Genomic DNA, 22,277 nt, shown 5'->3' with positions numbered 1-22,277 from the left:
AACAAAGACAAAATAAAGAAATCTGAACACAGAGCCAATGAGAGAGGGGAAAAAAATGGACAAAACCCCCACAGAGACTTTTGCTTAACCCCGAAGTGCCAGCCTCTAAGCTTCTGAGAAATGCCACAAGGACAGAGCACCCCAGAAAAGTGGACACCCTCCCTGTGCCTGGCCAGGGTACTAATGTCATACGCTCGGTGGGGTGGAGGGCTTTGGAATTGGGGACCCAGAGTCTCTACTAAAGAACACTGGAATCCTTAGGAAGGCCCTACCTAATCGCTGGCACTGTTTCCAGCTCTGTAAAAGAGAAAGGAGCATCGCGAAAGTTCCGAGGTGAGAAGGAACATGGGGAAAGCACGGGGAACTAGACAGGCCACCGCTGGGGGTTATGGTGGTTACCACCATCCAGGCGACCAGATGGAAATTCAGACAAGAATGGCTAAGACTTTGGAAGTGAGCACACACCCTATGTCAATACTCCTGCAAGCCAGCCTCTGCCTGGCAGGTCCCTTCCAACATTTCTCTTTGGGAACGGTGTTCCCCAAAGCTCACCTGGTCACAAGATCAGTCATATAGTGCTCCTAAAATAGACTCTCTGGCCCCTTCCCCAGAGCTGGTGAGTCTGCAAGTGTGAGGCGGGGCTCAGGGATCCGTGTATTTTATTCACTGTACCCGTGATTCTGCATCTTTTGGTCAGCTTGGGGCCTGACTTAAAGGTTAACACCTCAGGCTCTCTGGAGTCCTTCAAAGAAAGTTCTGATCCTGGACAGTCAGGAAGGTAAAGCAGCCTCACTGGGCTCTGGTGGGGATTTAAAGAGACAGTGCACATAAAGCCCTGGGAGCACCCGGCACAGAGTGAAAGCTACCTGTAATCTGATCGCTCATCCGTATGGAGCACTGCCCAATAGTACTGATGTTTAATCCTCTTTAATCTGATGAAGTAGGTACTATTATGATGCTCATGAGAGAGAAGAAAACTTGCTGAGGCCCAGCAAGCGAAGTGACTTCACCAAGGTTGCACAGGGGCTAAAAGATTGGAGCCTAGGTGTTCCAGCTCCGTGTGTGTGTGTGTGTGTGTGTGTGTGTGTGTGTGTGTGTGTTGTGTTCAGTCGCTCTGGCTCCACAGTCTCCTGTAAACCACAACGTCACGTGGCCTCTCCCTTACAGCCTGCTCAGGGCTCTCAGGTCAGATTCATGCATGGGTGGGTCATGAAATCAACTCTGAAGGTCTGGAGCAGCCTTCTTAAACTGGAAACAGAACAGGAAGGAAAAAGAGAGCAAAGTGTGCCAGGGTTAGTAAGAGAAAGTCATTTTGTGAAATTTCAGTTTGACATGTCTGGGTGCTCGCTTACACTCTCCTTCACCGTGGGGTCGTGGTCCAAAAACTTTGAAAGCCATGGCCCTAGAGTCAGAACTGGTTCTCAAGAAATCTGCATGCACGGGGCACCTTGTGTAGGGGCTTCTTGGAGCCTGAGGGTTTCGGTTGGCATGGAAACAACTTGGAGTGGGAGAGACACAGTTTGGCGCCGTGGGAGAGAAACCTCCCTCTCTCATCCTTTCTCTCTCTTCCCCACTTCCTTCCCTCCTGTCTCTGTCTCTTTTTCCCTCTCTGCCCGCCTCCCTCACTCCCTCTCTGTCTCTGTCTGTCCCTCTACACACAGGAAATGCCCACTCAGCAGGCTCACGGTTGCTACCCGCCTCTCCCCCATGACGATGGCAGTTTCAGTACTTAAGTGTGTGCAGGGCAAAGTGTGGTGGAACTTGCTCAGGGACTTTCACTGCTAATGGAAATTCAAGCTGGTTCCCACAGACCTGCAGTCTTCATAGTATGGCCTTGAAGCTCTTGTAGCAGAATCACTTTGTTAAAAACTTAAACTCCAGGGCCCCACCTCAGACCTACAGAATGAGAATTCTGGGAACAGGCCCAAGAACTTGCATTGCCACAAGCCCCCTTTGCACACTCTGGTCTGAACACTAGAACCAGCCCACCCTCACATTTCTCTGAAAATAGAGGCAGGCGCCCTGTCTCTACCCAACCCTTCCAGGCCATGTGGGAGTCACATTTCCCAGCCAAGGAGAAGGGGTCCATTCATCCTAGGGATCCATCTACTGTGGATCATCCAGACCAGAGGTTCTTGACCTCTTGGGGGTCCAAGGACCCCTTCAAGAACTATGGGTCCACTATCCAAATGCTCATTCATATTTCTATCAGGAAAACAGCTCCCACAGACAGGTCTCAAAATTCCTGAGTGAAAAAAAAATTATGATTCCTCCTTCCTGAGGAACTAGAGAATTGTGCTGTCATGATCCATCTACACAGCCAGACCCACTCTCCCTTTCTCCACCTGGCTGTTAGTCCTGGGGGGCTGATTCCTATAGACACCCTGACTGGGGGTTCCCTGTGGGTTAAAGCAAGAGTGAGGAGGAGAGGAAGGTCCAGGGTTTACCTGCAGCCCTCACCGTTCCAGGCTGCTGCAGCCTCCATCCTTCCAGGCAGCCCTCTCCACACCCACCTCTCAGCCAATAACCACTCACCCACCCCCACCCCTTCAGGCCTTGTTGCTGGTGTTCAGTCGCTCAGTTGTGTCCGACTCTTTGCAACCCCATGGACTGCAGCACGCCAGGCTTCCCTGTTCATCACCAACTCCCGGAGCTTGCTCAAACTCATGTCCATCAAATTGGAGATGCCATCCAACCATCTCATCCTCTGTTGTCCCCTTCTCCTCCTGCCCTCAATCTTTCCCAGCATCAGGGTCTTTTCTAATGAGTCGGCTCTTCACATTCAGGCCTAAGGAGGCTAACAGCCCTATCCCTACCCCACCCCCAGCCCCAGGAGCCTGAATCATCCCTCTCTGCTCTTCCTAACTCCTGCCCAAGCTTTTGTAAGCTTCCCTTTATTAAACTCTCCTCAAATCACCCAACAGCTTCCTCCCTATATATTCATATTTATCACATATGTTAACTGTATCACATACATATTAGGGGCTTCCCAGGTGGTGCTAGTGATTAAAAAAAAAAAAAAAAAAAAACCTGCTTGCCCAATGAAGGAGACTTAAGAGACATGGCTTCAATCCCTGGGTTGGGAAGATCCCCTGGAAGAGGGCATGACAACCCATTTCAGTATTTCTGCCTGGAGAATCTCATGGACAGAGGAGGCTGGTGGGCTACAGAGAGCCAAAAAGAGTCAGACATGGCTGAACAGACTGAGAACCGCACAGCACATACACATATCAACTCTCTGTGATATGTTATATGCTACATTATTATTATATTTAGAAATATGTCCTGATAACAAAAGCCACCACACAGTTTCTAATACATATCTAGGTACTTGCTCCACAGAGAAAAAAGTCTCCCTGCTTTAGTCCAGGGAAAGGTATGCCACCGTAATATAGTCAAGGAGAGGATTGTTCCTTGCTCAAGGTAAATATAAGGTACCCCACAGTAGACATAAAGCCCTGGAGAGGCTGCGAGTCGATTTTAAGTTTAAGCTACAACTTCTGCTTTCTCAGAGGTTTAAAACAGGGAGCAGAAATCCCCTTTCAGGGCTGGAAGGGAAGTTGGGAGCCTGCAGCAAGCTGGCCACCTGACCTGGGCACCTCTCTGCCCTCGTCTGGCCCGTGGATGGAGAGAGGCCCACGGGGGCGGGGCACAGACGTTCCTAAGCGGGAAAGCTCACAACTTCAGACGGGGGCTGAGAGCAGCAGGGCCAGGTTAGAATGTCTCCACTACATAAAGAAGTAAAAAGCTGGTGGAACTCTGTGGCCACTGTCTATCTCTTGGGTCTCCAAATTTCCATCTCACTGGGACTTGGAAGACTCTCAAGGGAGTATGGGATTAACAGGTGTGCTGCGCTGGGTGCTGTGCTTAGTCGCTCAGTCGTGCCCAGCTCTTTGCAACTCCATGGACGGTAGCCCACCAGGATCCTCTGTCCATGGGATTCTCCAGGCAGGAAAACTAAAGTCGGTTGCCATGCCTTCCTCCAGGGAATCTTCCCAAGCCAGGGATTGAACCTGGGTTTCCTGCATTCTAGGTGGATTCTTTATCATCTGAGCCACCAGGGAAGTACCCTACCAAATATAAAATAAACAATAAGGATTTACTGTATACCACAGAGAACTATATTCAATATCTTATAACAAACTAGAATGGAAAAAAATAGGAAAATATATAGACATATATATATGTGTGTGTGTATATAACTAATTACTTCGCTGTATACCTAAAACAAATACAATATTGTAAATCAACTATACTTCAATTAAGAATAAATTAATAAATAACTTTTTAAAAATCAAAATGCAATCTCTCATGGGGTGTAGTCACCTCTGATTTGAGGGTAGCTCCTAATACAGACACATATTACACCAAACTTTGCCTGTGACTTCAAGGCTGCCATGGCGCCCCTGAAGCCCATCCATAACACAGGTTGCTTGTGGGGAGCAGAGACTGGTAACGAGAAAGCTATCAATTGTGAATCTCAGTTCTGCCATTTCCTGTGTGATCTTGGACAAGTTACCTTGCTTCTCAGAGCCTCAAATCAAGGACACTGGGGAAAATAAGGGCTTCCCAGGTGGCATCAGTGCCAATGCAGGAGACATAAGACGTGGGTTCAACCCCTGGGTCGGGAAGATCCCCTGGAGGAGGGCATGGCAACCCACTCCAGTATTCCTGCCTGGAGAATCCCATGGACAGAGGAGTCTGGCCCGCTACAGTTCATGGGTCACAGAATCAGACACAGCTGAACCAACTAAGGATGCATAGCACGGGGATAATACCATCCCTTCCTAGAGCCCAGGGTGGCTGTGGGGATTAAAAGGTAATTCTGGAACTTCCCTGGCGGTCCCATGGTTAAGACCCTGTGCTTTTTATGCAGGTGATGTGGGTTCGATCCCTGATCAGGGAACTAAGATCCCACTTGCCTCACAGAGCAAAAAATATTTTAAAATAAATTAAAGGAGGCAATTCTGGGGAAAGTGTAGTACAGTGCCTGGCACACGGGCCATTCCATGAATTTCAACTATCCTTATCATAAGTTGAATCTAAGGTGCAGACTGATGAGGGATCTCCGCTAGGTCTTTGTAGAAAAGGGGCTGGGCCTGGACTCCTGGCTCCCAGCATAAAGGGGGCTCCCCTACCTGCACCAGGATGGCAGCATTCCCACAGTGCCCAGCCAGCATCACCCAGCATCACTCACTAAAGAGCTTTGCAGACGCCCAGGCAAGGCAGCAGCTGCTCCACGCCGATGTCGCCCACAGAGTTGTGGTCCAGCTGCAGGGCCACAGGCCGCCGGAGGTGGCGCAGCACGAAGGCCAGGGCAGCACACTCGGCCGGGCCCACACCGCAGAAGGTCAGCTTGAGGTGCCCAACGTTCAGCCTGCAAACGGCCTCCCGCGCCAGTCGCTCCTCCTGCATCTCATACAGGCTCCGGATGAGCCAGAGGAAGCCAGGCAGGGCGTGCATGCTCTTGGCCTCACCCGGCAAGGCGGGTGGGATGGAGCGGAAATGCTCGCGGAGGCTGCGGGTCAGACACCGCCGGACACAATCCCAGCGCCGGAGCAGGGCCGTCTCAGAGGCCTGGCACTCCGCCAGCAAGCTCCGGTGCTCCTGTGACAACAGCCCCGCCAGGAAGGCCCCTGTGATCTGGAGGTTGTGCGGCTCGGCCCCCTGCAGCAAAGCAGCCACGCTGCCCTCTCTGCATCGGGAGCCCCGCAGGAACAATTTGGGCAGCACCCTGGCCAGTGGCGAGCTTTCAGGCCTGTGATCTTGGAAGAGATGTCTGAGCGAGGATGGCGGGGTGTCGGCACTGAGGGCGAGGTAGAATGCAGCAAAGAAGCACTGAAAAGTGATATGCAAAAATTCCAGGGGGGCTGTACTCCCAGGTACAACCCTCTTGGCAAGCACCAGGAAGCCAAGAGAAAGGTCCTCACTGTCGACATGTGCCGCCTGCAGCTGTTTGGCTGAGAACACGTAGCAGCATGTGCCCAGGCCCCAGAGAGCCAGGCGGCCAAGATGCAGGAGTGTGGGGAGCCTGCCCTGAATCAGGCTGGGTCCCAGGCCATGGGTGGCTAAGGGTAGCGGGGAGGCGTGCAGCAGAAAGTGCCGCAGGATCAGCAGGTACATATCCGTGGTGGTCTTTGGGGACCCCCGGCCCTGCAGCAACAGCTCCTCGTGGCACTTGGACACCATCCAGGAGAAGACAGGCAGGTGGCACAGACCGTGCAGGGCCGAGGTGGCTCTGAGCAGGCAGAGGAGGCGGTCGGCCACCCCAGGCTCGCGATGCCGCTTCCTCAGGTACAGTTCGATGCCCTCTTCCGAGAAGCCCTTGAGGCTGAGTTCCGTGCGCACGTGCTTTCGGAGGCTCGCCGATACCGCGCTGGGGCGGCTGGTCAACACCTTGCGGGCATTCTTTAGCAGGTTGCCCTGCAGAAGGTTGAAGAGCAGACTCTGGACTGACGTGGGGGCGGTCGGACAGCAGTGACGCTCCTGATCCGTGAACCTGAACCTGAACTCATCAAAGCCATCAAAGGTTAAGAGGATGCGCTCAGGGTGGTCAAGGAGGACCTGGAAGACGTCCTGGGGGCCAAGGTCGGGCCAACAGCAGTGTTCGAAGAGCAGCGTCCGCATGGACAGCGGTTTCACCAGGCACTGCAGCTGCCGGCAGCTAAATGGGAAGACGAAGAGAAATTCCTGGAAGGCCCGCCCGGAAGCCCAGAGCAGGTGCAGCTGCTGCAAGAGCGTGCTCTTGCCGCTGCCCGCCTCGCCCACCACCAGCACAGTGTCTGCCTCTTTGTTGAAATGGTCACGGGTGCTGAAGAGCTCCTCCAGGCCTAGGGTGGTAGGGCTCTGCTGCGAAGGTCCAGCCATGCCCACCTCCATCTGGATTTCCAGAACATTCTCTGTATATACTTCTTCCAGGCAAAGATTCTCTGCTCCATCGTAGGTGCTCAGGAAACGAGACTGAGCTGATATAACGGTCCTCAGCTTGGACACGTACTTCTTACAGGCAGCATCTGGAAGACAGAAGAAGAAACTGAGGAGCTGGGACCATGGTGAAAATGGGACCTGATGAGGGGTGGGCTGCCTCGAGGAAATGAGATGTGATGCATGGGCAGTGCCTGTCCTGGCTCTCCACTAACAAGCCATGGACTTGCGACTTAGCAGCAGCAGCAGCAGCAGCAGCATGTAACCTTCCTGAGACTCAGTTTTCTCCTCTATGGGACAGAGAAGTGGTGGTCCCTACGTTTTGCAGGTAGGAACCCATGTAAAAACTTGCGGATCAATGAAGATAATGTTCTTTGTTCAGTGTCCAACACGAAGTGCTCAAAAGACATTGCCTAGCACCATTATCGTTACTGACATTGCAAAGAGCTCTGGAGAAGATCAGGAGCACTGTGCTGGGATCAGAAGACCTGCATTTTGATGTCTCTCCCACCATGTTGGTTCAGTAGACTTAGATAAGTCTCCTCACCACTCAGCCTCAGCTGTTCTTTCTAAAGGGAAACAGAAGCCTTGAGGACACAGAAGCTCAGTTTCTGAAGTCAGATACACCTGAGTTTGAAATCTGGGTCTACCATCAACTTGGGCAAGTGTCTCATCCTTTCTGGCTTTAGCATTCTTATCTTTAAAACTGGGAACAAACCACACCTTGAAGGATTGTTTTAGGAAGAAATGAGAAAAAGAAGAGTTTAGAAGAATGGTGACATACAGTTCACCCTCACAGAATGCTGTTTATTATCATTATGATTACTGGAAGCAGCAGGCACATCAGTGGCCCCTCTAAGGCACCCACATTCTAACTCACAGCATGTGTGAATATGTTAACTTACTTGCAAAAGGGATTAGACAGATGTGATTAAACTAAAGACCTTGAGATGGGAAGCTTATCCTAGTTTATGTGAGTAGAGCCAGCGGTGGATGGTACTTGGGCCACTGGGGCGCCCAGATCAAGGACCTGGACAATATTCCCTAATCAAGACCTACTTCCCCATCCTCTTCATACAACTGTCTGCAATACAAGTTCTCATGTCTAGGATGTGTCCACAGGGGTGCTGTTTTTCCTTTTGTTGTTGTTGTTCAGCCACTAAGTTATATCTGTCTTTTGGGGACCCCATGCAGTCAACACGCCAGGCTTCCCTGTCCTTCACTATCTCCCAGAGTTTGCTCATAGTCATGTCCACTGTGTTGGTGATGCATTTCATCTTCTGCTGGCCTCTTCGCCTTTTGCCTTCATCGTCCTCATATTATACCAACATGAGCAAACCACTCCCAGGGTCAGGGGTTAGTTCTTTTTATAGGAAATTGAGAAGTGATGGTCCAGAGCCCCAGGTGGTAGGACCACAGAGTATCACAGATTCACTGCCCCCAACCAGGTACTGACCCATTTGTTCTCAACTCAAAGCCTAAAAGGTAATTCTCACAGAGCGCTCTGAGCACACTGAAGCTGTATTTATGGTCATTCAAAGGACAGGCCCTGTGATTGTTGTTTCCTCTTCTGTTCCCAAAGCTGATGACTGTCTTTGCCCTTAATGCCACCTGGATAAACTAGGAGCATTGAATAGAGACTGCAAAATATATATATTTTCCTAATACTTTGATTTTGCATGCAGGATTTCCAGCTGCCAACAATCATATCAAAATTCTCTAGGGGAAAAAATGTTCTACTTTTAAAAACAAACACATATCAATTGTCACCTTTGGAATTGTCACCTTTGGGAATCTTGCACCATGGCACAGTGTTAACCATGCATGAACAGCCAGCTGAGGTTGATGATACCAATAGCAAATATTAACCAAGGGCTAAGCAGGGTACCACGCTCGGAGCTATGCATCCCCTGGTGTGTACTGATGCCTGCGCTCTGTTCTCAGGTGAGAGGGTGCAGACCCAGATGCCAAGCACAGGCTTCCAGGCATCCTTCCTTCAGGAGGCAGAGCCCGAGGTGGTAAATCCATCTGTCAGCATCATGCACAAGTCAGGGGGCCTTGATGGTAACGAGCTTTCCTGACGGTGATACAGGATTAAGACACACGAGGCTTGCATCCTCTCTTTACAACCAATGAGCTCTTCTCCCAAGAAAAGAGGAAGTATGGGTGCAGATGGTCTAAAACCAGATCCATCCTCCCCTACCTTGTTACTCAACCTCCCTGCCCCAGTTTCCATATCTGCAAAGTGGAGGAAATAATACCTGCTTCTCAGGGTTGTTGCCAAGGACAGACATCATAAATAAAGCACTTGGCAGGATGCCTGGGATGTTCGAGCTGTGCTATCCGAGCCTCTCCCATTCCTGAGTTGGGTCGGTGACCATGTGAGATGAGAGATATCACATTATCTAAATCCATTTGGCTCCTAAGTTTCTGATGAGTAGCTAAACTGCAGAGATCAAGAGATACCAGCCATCAAAAAGTGTTTCTGTATCTTTCCAATACATGTAAAGAGAGAAGGGCCAGTAAGAAAGACCAGTATTAGCCCTCAAGACAAAGTTGCTCCAGTGATCACTCTGCAGGGTAAAAAGAAGTAAAAGCAAACCCTAATAGTACACACATTAATTCTCCCAACATCCCAATGAGACAGTGTTGGTATTGTTATTGTTGTTTAGTCACTAAGTCATGTCTAACTCTTTTGCAACCCCACAGACTGTAGCCTACCAGGCTCTTCTGTCCGTGGGATCGCCCAGGCAAGAATACTAGAGTGGGTAGCCATTTCCTTCAGGAGATCTTCCCATCCCAGGGATCAAACCTCCATCTCCTGCATTGGCAGGTGGATTATTCACCACCGGGCCACCAAGGAAGCCCCAAAACAGTAGTGATATTACCCTTAAAATGAGACGCTGAGTTTTACGGAGGTTTGCACAGCCAGTAAGTGAGATTCTAGCTGACAAGTCTCATGCTGATGTTTTTGCTCTTCACCATGAATCTGAAAGTCTTCCTTTCCTTTTCTGATAACTGAAAAGAACACATATATACCTTCAAAAGGCAGGGCCAATGGGACCGGTAATTCCTGAATACACTGTAGAAGAAAGGCAGCCAACCCATTCGCCTTCACTGTGGCGAGATCAAGGAGCCTTCTTGCCTGTGCGGAAAGCAAAAGTCATTATTTATCCAGAAAGGCAAATGGAGAGGTGTGAGAAGGTCTCTACCGACTATGGCAATGCCATGAGCCTCTCTCTTCCACCACAATAAAAGGCCAGAAAAACATCTGCATGGTAAGATGCATTTAAATAAGTCAATACAGTATCAGGTGGTGAAGTGAACACTTGAACACACATCCAATGTGGTTCCCTCTTAAGACTCATTGAAAGAGTGAACAACTTAAAAAAAGAAAAAGACATAACTCTATAAACCTGCAAGAATGGGAAAAATAATTCTTGGAAGATGGAAATCACTTGAGTGAGTAGTGATTTCTTCGAGTCTCTGAAATCCCCACAGGGACTACAGCACAAGGCGCAGCGGCAGGTTTCAGGCACTCTAGTGATGGAGGACCACAATGCAGCTGTTCTAAGACACTCGAACACAGATACTATGAACACTTCAAAGCAGCCTTGAGCAGGCTTTACCTAAACTCACCTGGACACCAAACACATACTTCAGAAACAGACAAAAATCAAAACTAGAAAGTCCCCTTGACATTTTGAGACCATACACATTCCTTTACTTAGAGCAGTCTTATGGCTCCTCCATCATCTGAAACATTGCTCAAACATCATCAATGATTTTGCTCTTCAAAGATGCTATCAATAAATTACACATGAGAGCTTCCCAAAAGAAGCAAAAATTGATGTGAAATAATTTTTCAAGCAAATGTTTAAAATTCAAATGAGAAAGCAGACAGCACTGTGAATGAACTATACTCCAATAAATCTTTTAAAATAACATTATTACAAAATAAAAAATGAAATAAACATCCTAACACTGCAATGTATTCCAGTGCATTCATTAATAATTCATTATTTCATCAACAAATATTTCTTGAGTGCCTACTGTGTACAAGGTTCTCAGCACAATAAGCTTTAAGACAGAAACTGGTACATAGTAGGCATCAAAATAGATTCATATGATTCTAATCAATTAATTAATTAAATTCTAATTAATTCAATTAATTAGTCAAAGCCCTGGGTTTAGCACTGGCCTTCTCATTAACTACTGTGAGCTTTTTCTCACTTTTCTGAGACTCAATTTCCCAATCCATAAAGTGGGCTGTTAATGACTGTTCCATCTGCATTACAGGAGACCTGAGGTCCACTCTTTGGGGGAAGACAAAACAAAGAGCTTCAGAAGTACCCCAAAGACATTTTTCTGTTCTTGTGGAATGGCATCTTCAGAGGCAGTTATCATAACCCTGAATGTTTATGAGCGAATGCAATTTCATATAGAAGTCCTATGTGGGCATTTAAACTACATAAGTACATCGTGTTTTGTATTAATTATTAAACACAGACTTAACTTAATAAATTTTTGTGATCTGTTGAGCTGTTAATTTACAGCGGACGGCACTAAAAGCTAACAAGCACAGAGCATCACCAGTTACCCAACTGATAGTAACAAATAGTGAGCTGGTGAGCGCTTACTGGTGGTTTAGTCGCTAAGTCATGTCCGACTCTGTGACCCCATGGCCTGTAGCCCGCCAGGATGCTCTGTCCATGGGATTTCCCAGGCAAGAATACCGGAGTGGGTTGCCATTTCCTTCTCCACAATGAGTGCTTACTGTGTGCTGGGTACTGTTCTAAGAGTTATACAGCTCACCTCATTGAATTCTCCCAAGACCTTACTAATGTTTCCCAGATGAGGAATCTGAGACAGGAGAGATGAAGTAATGAGAGCTTCCACAGAGAAATCTGAAGTCACAGGCCTTGAGCCTGCATCATCCTGACTTCAGAATCCGAGATGCTCACCACCACAGAACAGCATCTCGCATCAGAAGTGGCATGGCACCAAAAAGCCACAGCAACTTTCACCTTCCCAGATACCTTCATTTATTTATTTTTATTGATTAATTTTTGCCACAACATGTGGGATCTTGGTTCTCTGACCAGGGATCAAATTCTTGTGCCTGGCAGTGGAAACGTGGAGTCTTAACCGCTGGACGGCCAGGAAAGACTGCTGGCTCCCAGGTGACACAGCGGTAAAGAATCCCTATGTTAGTGCAGGAGACAAAGCAGACTTGGGTTCGATTCCTGGGTTGGAAAGATCCCCTAGAGAAGGAAATGGCAACCTGCTCCAGTATTCCTGCCTGAAAAATCCCACAGACAGAAGAGCCTGGTGGGCTACAGTCCATGGGGTCACAAAGAGTCTGACAAGACTGAGCACACACACACACACATGCATGCACACACCCACGCACCTTTAAAGGAGGAGGACTATGACCCACATCTCCCCACAGGCCTGATTTCATGAACTAGTCTCAGTAACTAAGCACACTTTTCCTCTGAAAAGTGCTTAGAGGGAAGTGCTTACCCGCTGGGATGAAGTGAAGATGGGCCGCCTGATTTCATCAGTTTCGTACTGGCTGATGAAACCCCGCTGCTGTGTCAGGTCCAGCACACCCTCCACGTGGCCGTAGAGTCTCCTGACAATGGCTGGTCGGTGACTCTGCAGGTCACGGGCTGGGTGGGGTGAGTGGGGGTCCCAGGAGCTGGGAAGCTCGGGGGGCTGGCTGTCGGCCTGGGCCTCCCGCACAGCTGCAGTCAGTTGTTCACAGCCCCAAGTACCCTTATTCCAGATGGTGTCCAGGAGGCGCCTGGCCAAGTGGGAGATGGGCTGCCCCACGAGGCTAAGCCCCTCATAGTCCTCCCAGGAGAGGACTTCCCGGGAAAGCAGCCGGTCCAGAATACTCTCAAAGCCCTCCAGGGACCCCGAGACCAGCAACTCCACCAGTTGGCTTCTCTGTGTCTGAAAAGCATCTTGTGCGCACATTTCACAATCTGGGAGGAGAATGAGGTCAGGGCAGGGCTTCTCAGAAAGCAGGCGGAGGGTAGTGGAGAGGGCAAGTCTGCCCCACCCTGAGACCAAGCCAGCCACGGCTGTACCCTCAGACACCAAGGCAAGCTCCCCATTGTACAGGTGTTCAAACTGAGGCCCAGAGAAGGCAAACTGGCTTGTGGTCTCACAGAGAGTCTGAAGCAGCCAGGAGTTAAATTAAGGCCCCTGGCTCCCACATCTATGCGTCATGCCTGGTTTAACAGGTTTATGACTTCCTTGGTGGTTCAGTGGTTAAGAATCTGCCTGCCAATGCAAGGGACACAGTTTGATCCCTGTTGCGGGAAGATTCCAAATGCTGCAGGGCAACTAAGCCTGTGTGCCACAGTTACTGAGCCCGCACCAAAGAGCCTGCATGCTGCAACTATTGAAGACCGTATGCCCTAAATAAAGCCTGTGCTCTGCAACAAGAGAAGCCACTGCACTGAGAAGCCCACATGCCACCACTACAAAATAGCCCCCTCTCACTACAACCAGAGAAACCCCATGGGCAGTAGTGAAGAACTTTTGGTGCTCTGTCAAAAATAAATACAAAGTTTTTTTTTTAATTTAAAAAGGATTCCGTTAATGTTAGGAGCAATGTCTCCCAAGGAATCAGGAAATCATTTCTCAACGAGAGGTCCCTTCTATGTTGGTTGGATTCACGCTACCATAGCTCTCTCTTCAATAATGGCTAATGTTTATTAACTGACCACATATAATGTGTCAGGCACCATCCTAAGTGCTTTCAATTAACCCTGCCAACCACTCTGAATTTGGTACTAGGATCAGCCCCACTTTACAGATGAAGAAACTGAGTCACAGAGAAGCTTGGTGACTTGTGCAAGGGTTGAAAGCTAGACGAGGCAGAGCTAGGATCTGAACCCCAGCAGAGCAACTCCAGACGGCATACCTTATTTGGGTTCCCTACAGAGGCTCGAGCCCAGACCTCTGTACATAACCCACGGCAACCCCCAGAGGCAGACCCAGAACACTGCTGTGAAGATGCCAACCCAGGTGAAGTGAAACTCGTGGTGCATTTCAAAGCCTATGGATGCACTGACTCCCATCTACTGCTCCCCTCCCCAAATGCCCAGGCCCTCCCCCCACCACCACACACTGTGTGCTGTCACCTCTGCCAATGGCTTACCCTGGGCTCAGCCCTCAGACTCTGGGTCCTGGGAGTCCGTGGGAAGCGATCTCACAGAGCTCCAAGCCCTGGCAGGGTCCCCACGCAGCAGAGGAAATCTCTCAGCAGGTTCCCTCCTGTGATGGTCACGGAGTCCAGAGACGTGGGCTGGTGCAGTGCCCACAGAAAGCGAAAGTAAAAGGACGTAGGCATGGGAACTGAAGAGGAACTCCAGCGTCTGTCTACAAAACAGGGACATTCCAGGAGACTGAAGGGAGCAGACGCCAAGGGGCTTGGAAAGTCTGCCTTTTCCCTATTGGTTCTTTATGTGCCTAACTCCCTTCTTGGCCCGAGTGGAAGCCTGGGTTTTACTCATCCTGGCATCTCTAAGCCTGGCATGGAGCTGGGCCATGGGGAAGTACAGTGAGAATGTTCATGAATCAAAAATCCACTGAGGGAAGGGGTGGGGCTGGAACATTCTGTACCCGTCTTCATATGCCAGCCAAAGGAAGGGAAAGGAGAGATCGCAGCTCAGAATGCTGCCAACATGTAGGCTGGAATTCCTGTGCTGGCCAGATGAGGAAACTGAGGCAGCCAGGTAGCCCACGAGTCTGGCAGCTTTGGGGGCTGTGAATCCCCAATGCGGAGGCCACTGTAAACCAGAAAGGAACACAGTTCTCTCTGGCCAAGCAGGCCTCCTTCCTGTGCCCAGTGCCAAGCAGAGGAGTCCAGAGGATAGAAGTGGGGAGAGGGGAGAAGAGAGAACAAGACGGGGTAGCACAGGCTCTGGGCTTGACGCTGGAGTGGTTCTCGGCTATGAAAACAGCAGGTCCATCACCACGCCTGCCCAGGTCCTCCACAAACAGCCCAGAAATGGGGTCTGCACTTCACCTCGAACCCAATGCCCAGAAGACCCATGTGCAGCCAGGAATTAAAGAAGCTGAAGAGTTCAGATGAGATAGGACATTGCCTGCCCCTCTCAACCAGAGGAGGCCTAAGGACAAACAGTGGCCCTCTCCTCTGCATCAGGAGAATCTGGATCACTCAACCCCCGACCCGCAAAGATCATTAGGTTTAGAGTGCATGCTCAGTCGCTTCAGTCGTGTCCCCCTCTTTACGACCCTACAGACTGCAGCCCTCCAGGCTCCTCAGTCTATGGCTTAGAGTAGGCATGGCCAAGTCACCTGCAGGCGGGACTTACGTGGCACAGGACTGGCAGGTCTCGATTTGCCCACAGACTCCACGTCTTTCCTGGGGAAACCCCCTACAGGATGGGCAGAGGCCAGAGCTGGCCAAGCAGATGTGAAGAATTACGTAATTCTCAGCAGTTCTGGCACAAAGCTTTTGGCCTCCACCATGACTAGCACAGAGAGACCCCACCAAGCCTAATGATCTTTGACACACCTACAAATACGTTCACCCACAAGCGGATGAGCTACAGCTAAGCCAGGACCCTCTGCAAGCCTGCCAAGTCTGGGTCAGTCGACAGATGCTTGAGGCATGCCTATCAGACTTGTGATGTCAGGGTACCCAGAGAAGGAGGCAAGCCCTAGCCAGAAGATTTGGCAGTCTATCCTCCCACCAAGAGCTGGAAAGTCCCATCTCTGTCCTAGCCTTCTTCCAGAAACCTCAGAGCTGGGAGAATCTCCAAGTATCAATCTTGCCAGCACTCTGTGTCTAAGAAGGCATTGTCCTTTCTCATCCTAAACATTCAGGGCAAAAGACCTGGCCCGTTGCTGCCCTCACTAACCAGTACAGGAAGTTCCTTATCATGTCTAACCAAAGTTTTCCCTGCTTCAGTTTAAATTGCGAACGATAGAAAACAGATGTCCACTCAACACCTATTTCATAAAAACTGTCCCTAAAATCCTACCTCTTGCCCCTTTATTCCCTGCCCAGACTTCCCCTCGTCAGACTAAACCAATCAGCCTCTCTCCATTACCTTTTCTTCTCCACTTTAATTACTGCAACTTTGAGGTCCTTATAGTCTTTTCTCGAGGAGGGTACGGTCTATGCAAAGAAAGGGGCACTTCCTTACTGAAACAGAGGGTCAAATGGAAGGGGCAACCCACACGGGGCCCCCGCTTATCCCCAAGCCTAGGGCAAGCCCTGATCCCTCCTTCCTTCCTGAGACACAGCCGGTCTGGTTTTTCTGGAGCCCTGAGCCATTTGATTTGCCTAAGTGCTGAAATCTCAGCCTGCTGGACAGCTGCAGATAGGAAAGAGAGGGAGGCCCCAGAAGTTCACCTTCTGAGCTGTCCAGCTCTTGTCAGGGGCCACGCCTCCCCTGGGGCACTGGACCTATCGCCCCCTCACTTACTGCAGCATGCTCCATTCTTGCCCCCTTCACCAAGCTTCTCACCGGGAGAGCTGTTCTCAGCAGCACAGACACATAATGTAATTTCTCCACCTAACCCCATTTCTCTGCTCCCTTCACAGCAGGACTCCTGAGCTGTCGTCTGTACTGCTCTCCTCAAGCTCTCCCCTCCTGTCCCCTCTGGCCTCCAGCTGCTTTTGTCATGGCCCCTGCTGACCTCCAGGTTGCTGGATTCTCAACGCTCACTTGTTGGCTCTGCCAAAGGCATTCGTCATCATCACTCCCTTTCTTCTCCCTGAAGCATCTTCTGTGTTCCCTCCAGAACACCCCCACTCTCTGATTTCTCCTCCCATCTCACTGGCTGTTCTTTTGTCTCCTTGGCTAATTCCTAATGCTACGAGCTACAGAACTCCCTGGTGGGACCTCTTTTCTCTGAATGACTCTTGCCCTAAGTGAGCTTGTGGCTTTAAATACCAGCTATCTGGTGATGATGCTCTAAATTTTATTTCCAGCCCCAATGTCCCCACTAAGCTTTTCCAACTGCCTAATGGGATGCCCAATGGGCATCTCAAACTTCACAAGCGTAAAACCAAACTCCAGATCTTCCCCCTAAACAGGTCCCATTTCAGTCACTCAGTCATGTCTGACTGACTCTTTGCGATCCCATGGACTATAGCCTACCAGCTCCCCTGTCCATGGGATTCTCCAGACAAGAATACTGGAGTGGGTTGCCGTGCCCTCCTCCAGGGGATCTTCCCAGAGACCCACGTCTCATGCGTTGGCAGGCGAGTTCTTTACCTCTAGCGCCACCTGGCCCCATACCTCATCCCTCTTGCCTGCTTTCTTTCTCTCTATAGCACTTATTACTACCTGACATGTCGTGTATTTACTTATTGACAGCTGTCCAACTCCTTTCCAGAAAACGAACCCCACGAGGGCAGGGAATTTTATCTGATGTTTTCTTTGCTGTACCCTCAGTGTCTCATCCAGTGAACTGATCGAGACTGTATGAACGAATTAAAAAATGGATTTCCTCTGCATGGTTCTAGGAGCCAGAAGTGGAGCCAAGGGGTGGAATCTGCAAGCCACAGACTTTTGACTAAATGAAGCCAGAGCTACAGGACGCTGAACAGTGTTTCTTAAGTAATGAGCTCCCCAACACTGAGCATATGTAGTTGAGGGATCGTGTACCGGGTGGGAGGTTAGCAGGCTAGATGGGGTCCCTTCCAGCCTCAGATCTCAGAATGCTGATTGGTGAAGGGGATCTGAGTAATCAGTCAATTTAGGAGCAGAGTGATTAGGAGAGTGAAGGAATGTCACTCTGGTCTTCACCAATGGGGTCTTCTCTCTATGGAACAGGACCCTGTGCCCAGAGAACAGCCTGTGGGGAGATGCAGCCCACCACTGGGAGAAGCCCAAGAGCTCAAAAAAGAAGGAGAGAAGCAAGAACAGACTGGGAGCCAAGGGTTCAGCTGGGGGAGCCCTCCTGGAGGAGATGGAGGAGGCGTTTGAGTTTGTTGCAAAGCAAGGAGGACCAGATGGCTGTTCCTCAACAGGAGGAGAAAACGCGAGGATGAACGGCACAAAAGATGCGGCGCTGGCAGGCCCTGGTGTGTGTGGGTCTGGGCAAAGATAGGATTGGGGATGGGCAGGGGTCTCCACACCCACCAGTGAGGAGGTGGAGGCAGGAAACTCCCAGGACAGTTACCAGGCAGGGTTAGAGAGCATCCGGGCACTCTCATTTATACCCATCCACTCACAAGCAAGGCGAAACTGGGTAAACTGAGGGAGAGAGGAGGAGGCTGGACAGAAAGTAGCTCCCGCTCAGAAATCTGAAGCCTGGCCGGCCGGCGCCTCACAACTTCATCGTGGGCTTTCTCCCTACACACAACCTCGACCCCCAAATCACACCTCTCTATAGAACTCAGAGGCTCGAGGGACGAAAGTTCTGCCCACGCCGCTCCCCCTCTAGCCTCTTCACAGACCGCCAGGAGGCTCCCCAACCTCCAGACGGCCCCTTTCCTTCTAGACTCCGGGACTCCCGAAGGGGAAACCGAGGCAGCTTCATCGAGAGCCTGGCGGCCTGGACGGCAGTCAGGTGTCCCAATCCCAGGAGCGGGACCCTCGGCGCCCGCTGTCCCTCGCGCTGGGCTCAGGAGCACTCACCCCTGGCAACCGGGTTCCTCGGTGCAGCTTGAGTCTCCACTAGCCTGCTCGGCACCGGCGAGACTAGGCGGCGCTGGTGTTCCGCCCCGCCCCCATCCCGCCTCCGCCCCGCCCCCACCCCGCACACACCCCTTCCCGGCCACGCGCCCAACTTGCCCCGCCCCCTCTGCCCGGCAGCCCCAGCGCTCCCGGCCCCGCCCCCCACCTCCTGGGAGTCGAGAGCCAGAGGGACCCAGGCGGCCTGAGCACACAGGGCACACACATACACACGCAGAGATATACTTTGAATTGAAAAGCTAGGTAAGCTGTTGGGGTCAGTATTGCCTGTCTCCGCTTTGAGGGTCAGTAAGTCAATAGTCGTCTTGTTGTTGTTTTTGTTCAGTCGCTCAGTGGTGTCTGACTCTGCCACCCCTTGGACTGCAGCACGCCAGGCTTCCCTGTCTTTCACCATCTCCCGAATCTTGATCAGACTCATGTCCATCAAGTTAGTGATGCCATCCAACCATCTCATCCTCTGTCGTCCCCTTCTCCTCCTGCCTTCAATCTTTCCCAGCATTAGAGTCTTTCCCAATGAGTCCAGTCTTCGCATCAGGTGGCCAAAGTATTGGAGTTTCAGCTTCAGCATCAGTCCTTCCAATGAATATTCAGGTCTGATTTCCTTTAGGATGGACTGGTTGGATCTCCTTGCAGTCCAAGAGACTCTCAAGAGTCTTCTCCAACACCACACTTCAAAAGCATCAATACTTCAGCTCAGCCTTCTTTATGGTCCAGTTCTCACATCCATACATGACTACTGGAAAAGCCATAGCTTTGACTACAGGGACCTTTATTGGCAAAGTAATGTCTCTGCTTTTTAATATGCTGTCTAGGTTTGTCATAGCTTTTCTTGCAAGGAGTAAGCATCTTTTAATTTTATGGCTGCAGTCACTGTCCACAGTGATTTGGGAGCCCAGGAGAATAAAGTCTGTCTTCGTTTCCATTGTTTCCCCATCTACTGGGGATGGGGAAGTGATGGGACTGGATGCCATGATCTTAGTTTTCTGAATGTTGAGTTTTAAGCCACCTTTTTCACTCTTCTCTTTCACCTTCATCAAGAGGCTCCTTAGTTCCTCTTTGCTTTCTGCACTAAGGGTGGAGTCATCTGCCTATCTGAGATTTAGTCATCTAAAGCCTTCCTATTGCGAAGTCCCAGGACAGAGTTCTCCCAAGTATGATGGTTACATGTTAGGTAACAGTGGACAGGGCATTTAAACTTCTTCTTTTTACATTTTTCTTTCAATTCTTCCAAGTTGAGGCAAACCATCTCAGTTTAGTAATAACAGGGCTTGAACACCTCTCTAACACTGCCTAGTCCGGTTGGCTCTGTGACATTACCTAACTAGAGTTTACCAGAATTCTTTTTTACATTAAATTTATTTTATTTTATGATTTCTTATTTCTGGGAAGTGATTGCTACTTTTTCATTGAACGTATCGCTTCACCCTGGTGGCTCAATGGCAAAGAACTTGCCTGGCAGTGAAGGAGATATGGGTTCGATCCCTGGGTCAGAAAGATCCCTTAGAGAAGGAAATGGCAACCCACTCCAGTATTCTTGCCAGAGAAATCCCATGGACAGAGTAGCCTGGCCGGCTACAGTCCATGGGGTCAGAAAGGAACTGGACACGACTTAGAGACTAAACAACAACAACAATTAGTATAAACAATCCCTTTAAAACATTTGTACTTGGAAATTTTTAAATGTGAAGTCAATTTCAAGGGAAAATAAACTGACACTGACGTAGTGCTTTATAGACATTGAGTTAATCCTACCTACAGGATATTTGCTCAGTTCAGTTCAGTCGCTCCTGTCCAGCTCTTTGTGACTCCATGAACTGCAGCACGTCAGGCTTTCCTGTCCATCACCAACTCCAGAGTTTACTCAAATTCATGTCCATCGAGTTGGTGATGCCATCCAACCATCTCATCCTCTGTCGTCCCCTTTCCTCTTGCCCCCAGTCCCTCCCAGCATAAGGGTCTTTTCCAATGAGTTGGGTCTTCGCATCAGGTGGCCAAAGTATTGGAGTTTCAGCTTCAGCATCAGTCCTTCCAATGAATATTCAGGGCTGATTTCTTTTAGGATGGACTTCTTGTATCTCCTTGCAGTCCAAGAGACTCTCAAGAGTCTTCTCCAACAGTACACTTCAAAAGCATCAATTCTTTGGCGCTCAGCTTTCTTTATAGTCCAACTCTCACATCCATACATGACTACTGGAAAAACCATAGCCTTGACTAGATGGACTTTTGTTGGTAAAGTAATGTCTCTGCTTTTTAATATGCTGTCTAGGTTTTTCATAGCTTTTCTTCCAAGGAGCAAGTGTCTTTTTAATTTCACGGCTGCAGTCACTATCTGCAGTGATTTTGGAGCCCAAGAAAATAAAGTTTGTCTCTGTTTCCATTGTTTCCCCATCTATTTGCCATGAAGCAATAGGACTGGATGCCATGATCTTAATTTTCTGAATGTTGAGTTTTAAGCCAACATTTTTACTCTCCTCTTTCACATTCATCAAGAGGCTCTTTAGTTCTTCTTCACTTTCTGCCATAAGCGTGGTGTCATCTGCATATCTGAGGTTACTGATATTTCTTCCAGCAATCTTGATCCCAGCTTGTGCTTCATCCAGCCCGGCATTTTGCATGACATAGGATATTGGCCATCATTACTCTGATCTATAGAGGAAGAAACTGAGGCACAGAAGTGTTGATCAATCGATCCAAGTCCTGACAGCAGAGCCCAGATTTGCTCCCAAATGTCTGATATCAAAGTTCATGCTCAAACCACCACCCCACTCTGCTTCCAGGTAAATGCCTGCACAGGTGGTGCACAGTTGGCTGAGTTAGAAGGACTGAATCTACCCCCAGGAAAATCCTTCCAGATGGTGTACAGATCCATCTACAAGGATGTTCATACCTGTGCTCAGTAGCTCAGTTGTGTCTGACTCTGCAACCCCTTGGACTGTAGCCCACCAGAGTCCTCTGTCCGTGGGATTTTCCAGACAAGAATACTGGAGTAGGTTGCCATTTCCTCCTCCAGAGGATCTGCCTGACCCATGGATTAAACATAAGTCTCCCGTGTCTCTTGCATTGGCAGGTGGATTCTTTTCCACTGTGTCCCCTGGAAAACCCTACAAGGATGTTCACCACCATCTTATCTGTAACAGTCAAAAACCAGAAGCCTCCTAAATGCCCAGTTATAAAGAAAAGTGACAGAGCAACCGAACCTGGAAAACTTACCTGATTTATCTTATCTCATATCCCATACCCATCCTGGGATCAAATTTGTCAACTTGACCTTCAAAACATATTCAGAATACAGCCACTTCTTACCACATCCACCATGATTGCTGCTAAGTCATTTCAGTCGTGTCCGACTCTGTGTGACCCCATAGATGGCAGCCCACCAGGCTCCCCTGTCCCTGGGATTCTCCAGGCAAGAACGCTGGATCACTTGAGTCCAGATCACTGTCATTCTCACCTGGGTTATGGCAAGAGTGCCCAGCCATTCCCCACGATTCCAACTAGTCTCTCTTCCATCCCAGCCTCACACTGAACCCCCGTCTCCATTTCAGTCTGCTGTTCCAAGCAGCCCGCCCATCTGCCAGTGTCCAAACTTTTCTAATCAGGCCCAAATGAGGCACCAATGTCCTTACATTAATAGTTTGGTCCTCACACCCAAGCTTT

General features: G+C 49.7%; 1 protein-coding gene across 8 annotated transcripts in view; it reads right to left on the bottom strand.

The window, feature by feature from the left end:
* The window catches only part of NOD2 (nucleotide binding oligomerization domain containing 2), a 34,376-nt gene extending 15,671 nt beyond the window's left edge, over positions 1-18,705 (bottom strand). For 4 of the 8 annotated variants that reach the window (XM_059876528.1, XM_059876527.1, XM_059876530.1 and 1 more), the window contains exons 1-4: positions 14,102-14,350; positions 12,451-12,917; positions 9,964-10,069; positions 5,198-7,013 (exon numbers count right to left, since the gene is read on the bottom strand). In XM_059876528.1, coding sequence (XP_059732511.1) covers positions 5,198-7,013; positions 9,964-10,069; positions 12,451-12,909 — 2,381 coding nt within the window. In that variant the 5' untranslated portion in view covers positions 12,910-12,917; positions 14,102-14,350. 8 annotated transcript variants of the gene reach the window in all.
* Positions 18,706-22,277: the final 3,572 nt, after the last annotated feature.

The sequence above is a fragment of the Bos taurus genome, chromosome 18 (assembly GCF_002263795.3).
Source record: "Bos taurus isolate L1 Dominette 01449 registration number 42190680 breed Hereford chromosome 18, ARS-UCD2.0, whole genome shotgun sequence".
Lineage (NCBI taxonomy): Eukaryota > Metazoa > Chordata > Mammalia > Artiodactyla > Bovidae > Bos > Bos taurus.
Note: the sequence above shows the minus strand (reverse complement) of the source record. Positions and strands in the feature narration are given on the sequence as shown.